This window comes from Natator depressus, chromosome 9 (genome assembly GCF_965152275.1).
Source record: "Natator depressus isolate rNatDep1 chromosome 9, rNatDep2.hap1, whole genome shotgun sequence".
Taxonomy (NCBI): domain Eukaryota; kingdom Metazoa; phylum Chordata; order Testudines; family Cheloniidae; genus Natator; species Natator depressus.
In genome coordinates this window covers 53794518-53807713 of record NC_134242.1, presented here as the reverse complement: position 1 = coordinate 53807713, position 13196 = coordinate 53794518, and the positions used below count along the sequence as shown (strand labels likewise).

At 42.2% G+C, this 13196-nt stretch overlaps 1 protein-coding gene across 1 annotated transcript in view; it reads right to left on the bottom strand.

The window, feature by feature from the left end:
* Positions 1–13196, bottom strand: part of UBXN7 (UBX domain protein 7) — a 157569-nt gene that overhangs the window by 100903 nt on the left and 43470 nt on the right. Inside the window, exon 11 of the mRNA XM_074964193.1 lies at positions 7355–7694. Coding sequence (XP_074820294.1) covers positions 7533–7694 — 162 coding nt within the window. The 3' untranslated portion in view covers positions 7355–7532. The remainder of the gene's footprint in view (positions 1–7354; positions 7695–13196) is intronic.

Below are 13196 nucleotides of genomic sequence, written 5' to 3'. Positions count from 1 at the left end.
GACTCAATTGAGTTTGACTCAGATTTTTGTCAATTAAAGCTGTTCTATAAGATAGCACCTCATCCCCCTCCTTCATCTACGTTTATATTGTATCCTCTTACGACTCAAAAGTTCCTATATCTTTAAACAATTAAAAGATACAGGATTATTACTCTCTTCCGTACTGAAGGTGTATTGGTGGAAATAATGACAACTGACAGTGACCAAGACCAGAATTTCTATAATTAATGTATTTTTGCATAATGGTAGATGACAAAAGTGAGGCAATTTAAGGCATAAGACAGTGACACTAAGTGCTGCATTCTTCAATAAAAAGCCAGTATGGCCATTTTTATTGGGACTGGATAGACACTGCAAGTGATCTCACAGCTAACTATTAAGAGATTCAAATAAAATTCTCCTGTATTACCCAAGGCTGCGTCTATTAATCTCACATGCTCAAAAAGCAAACAGCAGATCATAACTGAGCTGGAATAAAATTGAGCACTTTTCTGGCATACAAGGGAAAAATCCTTGTAAAATAATTATTTTAGAATGCCTGTAGCAGTAATGTGCACAGATTTCAACAGCAGTTGTCGAAATCTGTTCTGATTAATTTGCAGCGGAACTAGTTAGAATCTGGAAATTAATGAAAATTCCAACTCAGGTAGGTGTCTGGCACATTTATATGGGTCAATACTTTACCCAGTTTTGAGTTGATTAAAAAAGAACATCCTAGCCTTTATATAACAGGGGAAGATTGCTTTTTAAAAAAATAGCATAATCAGAAATGTTAACACAGCATGATAAAGGCATGCCTATCTATACTTCACGTGACTGACGGCTGTCAGTATTTATACTTAATATAGCCAAAGCATGTCCATACACCTCCATGCCCTGGACTGCATCACCGTGTTAACTACTAGCTTGGTAAAAGAAAGGGTGAAAAATCTAAGAAATGATGCAAACTGATTCAGCAGAGCTGCTGAATTAGGCAAGAAGAGTGGGGGGAAAAACAGTTAGTATCTAGTCCACAAAGCCACTACAAGGATAACTGCTAAAGGGACGTCTCAAAGGATACATCCAGTTTCACCCAAAAAAGTCTCTGTAACAAATCCTCAGCTAACCTCAATACATGAATAGCATTAATCACTTGTCTATTTGTATTCATCTTTACACTGTTTGGCATCTGGAATAAGGATAGAAGACCAATGAGTTCTCTCACATGGTGCCTTATTTCCCTCCTAGAAAAGTGATGATTTGTAGATCAAACTTTTATGGTCTTTCAGTGCTAGTGGACCCAGCACTCCAGCTGGGAAGAGCAAACACAACAAATAGAGAAACAGACTTCTTACTCCAAAGGTTACATTCTAATAATCACTGTCACTAACTAGTCATGCACAGTACTGATTGCAGAGGTCATACACCACTCAACTGGGAATCCACTAGGCTGTACCACATAGCTACATATGCAGTTCTGTTTGAGCACTACAGATCAAACACTCAGAATAGAAAAGGTGAAAGGTAGTTATTGTTAGTTATACTCTACTTGTACCCAACTGTTGGTATATTTAATCTGTTTGGTTTGATAACAAAAATGAGTTCTCACTACAGTAGTATCAGACATACAAGGCCAATATTGCTATTGAAGGGCAATCTGGGGTTTTTTTTAAATTTTTTTTAGAATTTCAGGATCTTTGTCAATTGTACTCTTAAAACAAAGCTGTATTCTGAGCAGACTGAGGACTTAGTGCTGTCAGTTATATAGCTCATTCAAACTTCTGTAAAATGCATAAATATTATGGGGAAGTAACAATGAGAATATGGAACATTGCAATGAGCTATTTCTTTCAGTCTATAAATCCCATTTTAACTGCAGTCTGCACAACTATGTGGGTAAGTCTACTGAAACAGAAAGACAGTGAGGATTTTGTTAAATCTGCTAGTTTTCAAAATTGTGCACTAGTGTGAGGCAAGAATGTATTTCATCAGATGGTTTCTAGCAACTGCATAAACCATGATAGCAGAAATAGAGGTTTGTATGCATTACTGTGTCTCAGATGAAAAATGCAGAATTATATGCACTTGAGTGTATTTACAACACTAATACTAAGAAATTACAGGCACCTAAATTTCTATTCAACTATCCACACTGGTTAGGAATGGATTGCACCTCCCACCCTCCAAAGTTTTTCATTCTAGTGTACTAACAGACTAGCAGATTTGGTTCTTTTTGAAAAGCTTTGATGTACCACAGCTAAGGAAACGCTGTTTAAACAACAACTGATAACTCTGACACCCTTTGTAACACTATATTGTGTTACTATAGTTTAATAACACTTTAAAGACTGTAAAAGCCTGTAATTACAAGGCTATTAGACATAATTTCAAAAAGAAAGAGTACAAGCACGTTTGCTGATTTACCAGGGAGTGCAATGTGCTTCCAGAAGTAAAGCTTAGGATGTGAGTGTACAATACCAATCTTCTAGGTCCTAATTCAAAGTTCACTGAAGTCAGTGAAAAGACTCCCAGTGGCTTTTGCTCAGGCCCTCACTGCCTTCTCTGGGCAGAGCGTGTTGCAAGGTTGAAGCTTTCGGTCAGCTTGCTTTACTATATGCTGTGTCTGCAAACCTAGCATAGTGGTGATCGCTCGCTCTACAAGGGAGTGGAGGAGATGACTATAAGAGGGCCAAGGCTCCCAGTATCCTGGAAGTCACACATCTCAAATTCCTCCTCGGTAGGGATGAGCTAGTATCATAATCCTTTAAACCGATGCTCTCTTGATCTGATGTTTATGAAGCTACCATACACGTCCTACTCCTAGTCATGATTAACTGCTATACTCATGATTAATTTTCAAGGAATTAACAGAGTTGGAGAGCAAAACAAGACAAATGGAACACGTGGGACAAACTGCTCCTTTTAAAAGAAAGGAACTACAAATCAAAACATAAGACTTTGAAATACTATTCATCTGAGAGGATGGAGATGGCCATTCCCTCCCGTACCTGCCAAGGATACGGACTCCCATTCTATAAACACACCTCTACTCCCTAGTACTCTTCATGACAGACCCACAAAGTAGCACCCATTAGTAAGACCAAACTACGCAGTCATTTAGGTTAAGGGTCTTGCATGAAGCTACACAGCATGTCCACTTCCAAACATTTGTTTTGCTAGCCCTTAGATCACCACTTTCCCTTGCAACTAACATGAGACCTTTCCCCAGCCCACTCCAAAGTAATGCGCATCACAGCCTCAGTGTCATGAAACAATTTGACAAAGTTGTTTACAGGGCGCCTTCTGTGTCAATACAAAAAACCTCTGATCAGGCTAGCTTACATTCCTGCCAGCCAATGCTCTGTTCTATGTAAATCCCAGGTTAGATTCCCAGTCTCACTCCTCCAGCCTTTTAAGACTAGGTCTGTCAGAGGCAATGCATGAAAGTTCAGACTGAGGAGAGAAGATTTCTCTTAACAGGAGCCTCTCTGGCCACTTACTGACTCTTGGGAGTCCGAACTACAATGCTTTAGCCATACTGTGTAGTTGATGTTTGCAGTGGGGGTCTTAAAAAGACAGAGGTGTGTAAGGCGGAACTTGGGACTTTGGCAGAGATGCAGAGAACTGAAAGATAAAGGACCCAACCAGAACAAGCACTAACCACTTCTTGGGAAGGGAAGAGACAAGCTACCAGGGCCTGGCACAAAGATCATGTTTTAGTCCATGACCAGTCAGCCATTCACCCCCCAATTGCCAGGACCTACTCATAGTGTTAAATGAAGTCACTGGAAATAGCCGTAGTGCAGGAAGTATTTCATATCTTTGAACCTTCTGTGTATCTAAGTCAGGTAGCTAGCTTGCTTTTCTAAGAGGAAAAATTCTCAATGGGTGTGCACTGGTACAATAAGTGATCACCACCTCAGCTTCAGATACTTAAAATTAAGGACCCATGCCACTCTGAGCGTCTCAAAAAAAGCCAAACCAAAAAACATTAGAAGCCAGTTTCTTTGGGGAATGGGGTTTAATCCACCAAATACCTTTCTACTATTGTTCGCAGCACAAGAGAAAGTACTATGTTATGGATATATTTATTGTTGTATTTTCCTTCCTTTCAGGTTCCCTGGAGTTTTGACATCTTGTCTCTTCAGATCTCCAACCCAGTGAGCTGAGCTGCCTTTCTTCATCAGTTTCTCGCCAATGGCTACTTTCAACTTCTTAAAATCATGAAAATAAGTTTGGGAGATTAGTGATCACTGGAGGAATATGAAAATGTATAGAAATTCATTACCCAGTAGTTAAAGTACAGTTGGGCAAGGAGATGGCGTAGAAGGAAATGGCAGTGGACAACTGAAATTCCTCACCTTCCTCCTTGTCCAACAGCTAGGCTCTTTTGAAAAATGTCATTTGCTTAAAAATGAACTGGGAGCAAGCTGCGGGCTCCCAATTCAGCTTACATTATGCTAAAAATCTAGTGCTAAGCACCACTGCCAGACTGGGTAAGAGGCAGATTTTCTTTTCATACCTCCACCACTAAAAAGCATAAGTGGCTTCTTCTCAAAGTATAATTATTGCTTCCCTGCCAGACCAGACTGCTTGAGAGGTGGGTGGGCAAGCTTTTAACATAACAAAGCTGACTTAAAAGCTGGTTCAGGACTCTAAATTCAGCTTTTTAATGCAAGATGGCCAGTATAAGAGGGTCTAGCTCCTTGCAACTAAGCAGGAAGAGAAAATAAAAAGGAGCTTTTATGGCTTTTGGCTGCCTTGCAGCTAAAGTCAAAATGTAATTAAGAATGGGGTTTCGGAAGAGAAGTTCCCCTCCATCCATCCAATGTAAAGTGTGTACAGAATTATTTAGGGAGATCATAGCTGAGAGTGTATGATGTCAAAAAGGACCAACTACCCAATCAGAATATTGCTTTGAACAATCAGCGCCCCCCCCACCAAAACAGAAATAATTTAACACAAGAGTTAGTGGAACTGCCAAGGCCCCCACTCCCATGTACATAAAGGGGCATCAGGGGAGAGCCACAGAAACTTGCAGCCTTAATCAATCAATTTAGTGCACAAGGAAAAGCCCATGGATAAATGCTAGGTACTAAATCTTGGTGCTCTTAAACCTCAAATTCTTCAGACATTCACCAGTTGGGAAGGTGCAAACAGATTCATGCACACAAGTGTCAGAGTTAATCATTTCAATTAGCCCTTGGAAGCCCAGGAAAGCATTTAGAACTAAATGATACAGGCTACTGCTACACCGCTCCCTATGCGGCCAAGTCTGAATTGTGTATTTTGTGGTTCAGAGGATCCTCCATTCTAGAAGCACCATTTTTCCTTCACCCACAACCACCAGTGCCCTCCCTTTCTCTTTGATTGTTGCAGTTCTCTTTCTCGGGTCAGTATAGCGGAGGAATAGTTCCCTTTGAGAACAATGCTGATAATGACCAGTTATCACTTTAGAGTCTCAACATGTCACCTTTGATGTGACTCGACAACTAGACAGGGAATGGAGATCAGAACTGGCTTTTGTATCCTGGAGCAGAACTCAAAAAGTGGTATCAATGTGAATGCTTTTAGTCAAATCATCCATTCGTAAAGCATTGTATAAATATATTTATAAATTATATATAAGAATTCACAGTTTTAAGGGCAAAGGACAGTTAGCTTGCAAAGACCCACAAGGAATAAACTGGGTAATCACCATGATTTCCCATGTAACATCCTCTAATGTAGGAATGCAGCCTGGAGTGAAATTAAAAGGCAAAGTATCTTGAAAAGTTTTATCCCACATAATATTCCTAGCCATCCACTCAGAGGGTTCTTTTCTGGCTTGGAAATAGTTATTGCCAGCATTAATTCTTTTCTTTGACACTGATGCCAGGAGATAAGATTTCCTGACAAACACAATGAAGCAAAATTGGCCCGGGGGGGGGGGGGGGGGGACGGGACGGACTAATCTTTCACCCTATAAAAACTGCCAGTTTTGTCTGATTCTCAAGTTAACCCTACCTGTATTTTTATGTCCAACGTGAAGCAGCTTGTTTTCCTCCACAAATACAGAATACGCGAACACAAACTATCAGTTACAAAAGAGCACCCTGGATCAGTACCAGTTTCTGTAAAAGGATGAGTTAGCAATGAAATGGTTTTGTCTCACTGCAGTCTTCTGTAAATCCTTGAACACGATTGTGCTCAGACTCAGGGTAAAGTATTGAGGACAAAAGAGAGTACATGGTGCAAAAAGCCATTTGGATGCACTGTACGTTGCATTATATGTTTGGTTAACTGATTCCTTAGTCATAATGTACGTATGGCTTACACTGACAGTTTTTATAGCTTTGAACGATGTAAAGCCCGAATCATACTGACAGGAGTTAGTTACCGTTGCTTTACACAACTCAAAACTTTTGTTACAGATACAATTCTATATATTTCACTGCAGTTCCAATTAGGAAGTGGGATAACAGAGAGTTCAAGTCACCCTGATGATGTGACCCAATAAAATGATCATTCTAAATTAGTGGGATGTCCATCAATGACAGTTTTTTATAATTTATAATAAAAAGGAACCTCAGCACTAGAGCCTACTTATCTTATAGCCTGACTGCTTTGTGAATGCCCTATTGCCCCAAGAAAGTGAATTACCTAGGAAACAGAGAATCAAAATAGTTTTTAAATTGTATGATGGCAAAAGTTTTTGTTTGAGATTCTTACAATATCCCACCACCAATAAAGTCCTGACAACAAAGAGGCCACGTTTTGGAATAAGAGAATAGATTCTGGAGGGGTAAGTTCTAACTATGAAAACAGTAGGTTTCAGCTCCAGATCAAGCATCCAATTCCCATATCAGGCATGCTAAATATCTGCCAAATCCACTGGCAGGTCAACCCTCACTTAAAACAAGATGCCACCTCATCAGCAGGAAGAGAGAGAAAAATATGCATGTGTAATCTACCAAGCTGCCCAAACCTGAATTGTTAAACACAGCTCACACCATATCCTTCCAGCAAATCAGTATTCTGCAGAGGACATGACAAGGGATCCTCACAAGGCTGTAAGGTTAAGGGAGACCTTTTGTGTAGAAAACCAAAACGAAGAAAAATTCTACTGCAAATTACAATTTCTCTGCGTAGGGAGACAACTCAGTGCCTAGCCGCATGGTATTTCTCAATAAAAATAAAATATATTAACAAAATAGATTTTTCTTTTAGGGGCAGCGGTGAGAAATATTTGTTTGTTATGGCCATCCCGAACCCCAGCATGTTGGATGCACAGACTACCCTCTTATTCCGAGAAAGGGATGTGCAGTTGTAGGAGGCATGTTCCTCCACAATTAGCGCATGATTTTTCCAAGGCCAAAGCTGGGAAAGCTCATACCTTAGCATTTTCATTTGGTCACAAAACTAGGAGAAAGGAGGAAGAGGGAGATGTGGCAAATGCCTGCCTGTCTGATTTCAGCTCGATGATCCCATGAGCCCAGCTGCATACTTAGTGCATTGGTATCACAGGCAAAGAAGAGGAGGGGAGGGAGGCTGGGAGACCTCAGGCCTTGGTGCTAATTCCTTTCCTGCACAAAGACAGTCTCTTGAGGGCACAGGCCAGCCTCCTGCAATGTGATGTCATAGTCCAGATGAGAAAGCTTCCTTCGAGGGAAGTTGGTGAGAAGTTCAAAACGTTCATTAGGGTATCCTTTTGACTGGACATGCTTCACGAGAGCCTGCAGAAAAAGGCAGAAAAGTATTGATTCACATCAGAATCAAGTACAGACAACTTTTTCTTTGAAATATTAAAGTTTGCCACCATGGACAAAAGGGCATTGAATGAGAAGTTAGGTAATAAAGGAGTTGTATTATATACACATTTGTATAGCTCCCATGACTACAATACTGGACACTATTAAACCAAATGGTCCCTAGCTAACGAATACTTTAACAGAAGAGAAATAGATATTAGCATATTAATGCAAACAAGCTGGATTTTGGACTACACATTAAGACAGTAAAATGGCACCTGCAAGAGAATCCTAAAATATCCAAAGGTGGAAGCTCCTTAGTTGTTTATTCGTAGTCACCACTAGAAAGAGTTAAAAATGATCCTCTGTGAAACAAGTGACTTTTCTAGGTTACTTGAACAGGACCATATTGAGTTCATCATATTTTACCTACAATTTAATCTTTTTCTTATTCTCAAAATATATATTTCTTTGTAAACTGCCCTCATTAGCTCCTTTGCTTCTCTCCTTAGAATGGCAATATTGTTTTTTTTTTTCCCCAGAGTAGCAGCTGTGTTAGTCTGTATCCGCAAAAAGAAAAGGAGGACTTGTGGCACCTTAGAGACTAACCAATTTATTTGAGCATAAGCTTTCGTGAGCTACAGCTATTCAGCCTTTAATTTTTACCAGTCTGGGTATTGCTTCATTGCACACCAATGTTCACAGAATATGCTTGCACTCTCAATACTGCCCTATTCCCTAGATAGTTTGGGGGGGGTGGGAGGGAGCAGCAGCATATGTTGTGTTGGCTCCACTTAAAGGATTGACTCACACTTGTCTTCCCATTTTCCATGTCTTTCCTTCTTTCACTCTTTTGGGTTCAAACAGGCAAAGAAAACAGTGTTAATGTTCTTTCATAGTAGCATTTCCTGTGGATGCCTGTTTCGAGGGCAGTGATGTACAGTAAATAGCTCAGTTTCACTCTTTGCAGGTAACATTGTTCTATGCAGGAACACAGTACTGCTTTTCATCTCTGGCTGTCAGATTTTGTTGTCTAGAAAATGTCTATTGCCTACCACGTGGTTTGAGGTGTACGGACAGGGTGGGCTTTAAAATGTTCAGGGAGGTGTGAGCAGCAAACTTAACTGATTGATTGATTTTTAAATAAAAGAGCATGTAGGAGAATTTCCTTTTGTGCCAACAATTTCAACAAATTCAATATTAGTGTAATAGCAACTGCCATTAATTAAGGTCTCCGTTTTAACTTCAAAATGCAATTTTTCCTCATTATAAACAATTCTTATGACTGTTTTGGACAACACTAACTGAAACCATGGAGGGTAAAAAACAATTCAGCATGGAAATAGCCATCATGAAGAACTGTCTTTGACACTTGGCTCTGATTTGACTGAAAGCACTTGACAACTGCATAAGAATCAGCACATTTGCAGTACACATTAAGTGTGCCACTAAATAAGCCTGCCCATGTGCACAGCCAACTGTATAGTAAAATGTACTGAGAGGGCATACTGGTTGAGTATGACATTCTTGGCAGATGTGTAGTTGTAGCCATGTCAGTCCCAGGATATTAGGGACAAGGTGGGTAAGGTAATATCTTTTATTGGACCAACTTTTGGTGGAGAGAGAGAGAGAGAAGCTTTTGAACTACAAAGACCTCTGGTGAAAGTATGTCTCTCTCACCATCAGAAGTTGGTCCAATAAAAGATATTACTTCACCTTCCTTGTCTCTCTAATATCCTTAGAAGGTGTTGTGACACCATGCCCCATATTTTTCATAGTAATATTATTGTGATATGAGTATGGCATAATTACGATGTATTTTATACAAGATAGGTCATGTGAGACATCACTGAACAGGTTATGATTTACTGAATATTATTATCATACTTGCATGCAAGTATGATTTTGGTATCTGAAGTTAGGAATATTGTCTATGTATCTATTACCAATGTGTTTAACACCTGGGAAACGCCCACTAGGCAAAAGACTGTAAGTCTAGATGGCTGGCTGGGAAGGGCCCATTCAACTCAAATGGACCATTAAGCAGAACAACTGGTCTAAGAAAATGCTAATCTCCCACCAGGGAGCCATCCTGAGGATGCTACAAATAGCCTCCGAGTCATGGCTGCTATGACACTACAGGGGCATGTGACCAGATCACCTGGTACTGGACTCCTTGGAATACCAGTGTTTTTCCACTGAAAGGTGTGGGAAGCAAGCTGGGAGACAAAGGGTTCCTGCCATATGCAAAAGCTGTTTGAGGCAGGGGAGTGACATCATCAGGGTTCTTCACTGACTCCTTACCCATAGGAGACTCTTGGACACGAGCAACAAGGACCGAAACGGGGTGGTGGAGGGAGCAGCGGTGCTGGACCCAGGGTAGAGGGATTTCTAGCCTGTGTGATGGGGCAAGGCCAGATGGCTATAGAAAAGTAGTGGGAGATAGATATATTAGCTCCAGGCTAAACAAATCCCTGGTACCAGGTTAAGTGAAATGGAAGCTGCTCCAGGTCAATTAAGACACCTGGGGCCAATTAAGAACTTTCCAGAAGGCAGGGAGAATGCTAGGTTGATTGGGACACCTGAAGCCAACCAGGGGCTGGCTGAAACTAGTTAAAAGCCTCCCAGCCAGTCAGGTGGGGGTGCATGTCAGGAGCTGTGGAAGGAAGTTGCGCTGTTGGAGAGGCTGAGTAGCACACACCATATCAGGCTCAAGGAGGGAGGCCCTGAAGTAAGGGTGAAGTGGAGCTTGAGGAAGTGAAGGCTGCTGTGGGGGAAGCAGCCCAGGGAATTCTACATGTCATGTTTCTAAAAGGTCAGCTACCATAGCTGATACTATTAGGGTCCCTGGGCTGGAGCCCGGAGTAGAGGGTGGGCCTGGGCCTGGGCCCGGGCTCCCCCCACCACCTTTGCCCCCTGATTAATCACTGAGACTGGGAGACAACAGAGACTGTGCAAGGAAGGATAACTTCTCCTCACCTCCCTTGCTGGCTTATGATGAAAATGGCTCAGTAGATTGTGACCCTTGTCTCTAGAGAAAGAAGGGTTACGTGGAGGGCTACAGTGAGCCTCTGAGGCTAGCGAAATCCGCCAGGAAACGCGGGACCCACGGAAGGAAGGACAGTGCTTTGTCACACCTGTAAAAGCAATACTTGGGGTTTTAAGCTGCAAGCAAGTGCAGCTTGCTCCTTAAGAGCCTGAGGTTGGCTTAAATAATAATTTTGGGTGAGAATTTGCTACTTCCTTAGTATACTAAACTTAGATTGTGTTTTTGTTTATTCGCTAGGTAATCTGCTTTGATCTATTTGCTATCCCTTATAATCACTTAAAATTTATCTTTCTGTAGTTAATAAATGTGTTTTTGTTTTATCACAAACCAGTGTGGGAGAGTTATATCTTGGGGCAGAAAACTGTTGCATATTTCCTCTCCACATGGGGGGGGGGGGGGGGAGGTGAATCTCATGAGCTTATACTGTACAGATCTCTGGACAGTGCAAGGCAGCATAATTTTGGGTTTACACTCCAAATGGTGGTGTGCTTTTGAGCAGCTGGTCAGTTCCTTAGCTGTAGTCTCCCCATGCAGAGCTGACCTCAGCAGCCTGTAAGTACTGCACTGGGTGTGTCCCTACCTGTGTGTATGCTGGCGAAAGAGCAATCTTGGAGAGCTTGGCAGCTTATCACAGCAGCACAGTGTGAGAGGGAGCCCAGGCTGGTGGGTCAGGGGGCTCAGTGGTACCCCAGTTGCAGGTGGCACCCAGGGGGAACCCGCCACAGGTGTAAGTGACAATAGCCTTCAGAAGGTTCAAAGGACCTTAGCCAAGGTGGTAGAATTTGTCTTTTAACTAGATATTTTATTGTAATCAGGGGAAGAGTTATCGATCACAGACTACCAGAATTCATTTACACAAAGGGTAGAGTTAAGGCTGTACATGCAAAAGAAGGTTCCTTACCTGTACTGTAATTGTTGTTCTTCGAGATGTGGGTGCCGACATATATTCCATGCCATTCGGCCCAGTCACGTTCCTATGCCTATGTAAGGGTGGCACCAACCTCACCCTCATCAGATCTCTCCCACTGGAATCCAAGGCTAAAGACTCAATGCAGAGGGGATGGAAGGTAGGTCGTGGAATACACATCTGTACCCAAATCTCAAAGAACAACAAGTTACAGAACAGGTAAGTCGCAGTTATTATTTCTTTGAGTGGTTGCGAACGTGTATTCCACTCAGGTGATTTACAAGCAGTAACTGAAGGAGGTGGGGCTCAGCATCTACCTAAAGAACGACCGCAGGACTCCCTTTCCAAAGTTTGCATCTGATCTAGACGCAGTTGTAATAGCTGCACTGAAGACCAGGTAGCTGCTCTGCAAATGTCCAACGTAGAAACGCTGAGGAATGTGACTGAAGCCGCTTGGGCCCTTGTCAAATGAGCTACCAGTCTTTGTGGAGGGATGGACTGAGCTACGCCATATACTGCCATAATATAAGAAGTAATCCATCTGCAGATTGTCTGCGCAGAAACCACCTGACCCTTCACCCAATCCGCGTAAGACACAGAGCCAAGGTGAACAATGAAATCATAGAATCATAGAATATCAGGGTTGGAAGGGACCCCAGAAGGTCATCTAGTCCAACCCCCTGCTCGAAGCAGGACCAATTCCCAGTTAAATCATCCCAGCCAGGGCTTTGTCAAGCCTGACCTTAAAAACCTCTAAGGAAGGAGATTCTACCACCTCCCTAGGTAACGCATTCCAGTGTTTCACCACCCTCTTAGTGAAAAAGTTTTTCCTAATATCCAATCTAAACCTCCCCCATTGCAACTTGAGACCATTACTCCTCGTTCTGTCATCTGCTACCATTGAGAACAGTCTAGAGCCATCCTCTTTGGAACCCCCTTTCAGGTAGTTGAAAGCAGCTATCAAATCCCCCCTCATTCTTCTCTTCTGCAGACTAAACAATCCCAGCTCCCTCAGCCTCTCTTCATAAGTCATGTGCTCTAGACCCCTAATCATTTATGTTGCCCTTCGCTGGACTCTCTCCAATTTATCCACATCCTTCTTGTAGTGTGGGGCCCAAAACTGGACACAGTACTCCAGATGAGGCCTCACCAGTGTCGAATAGAGGGGAACGATCACATCCCTCGATCTGCTCGCTATGCCCCTACTTATACATCCCAAAATGCCATTGGCCTTCTTGGCAACAAGGGCACACTGTTGACTCATATCCAGCTTCTCGTCCACTGTCACCCCTAGGTCCTTTTCCGCAGAACTGCTGCCTAGCCATTCGGTCCCTAGTCTGTAGCGGTGCATTGGATTCTTCCATCCTAAGTGCAGGACCCTGCACTTATCCTTATTGAACCTCATCAGATTTCTTTTGGCCCAATCCTCCAATTTGTCTAGGTCCTTCTGTATCCTATCCCTCCCCTCCAGCGTATCTACCACTCCTCCCAGTTTAGTATCATCTGCAAATTTGCTGAGAGTGCAATCCAC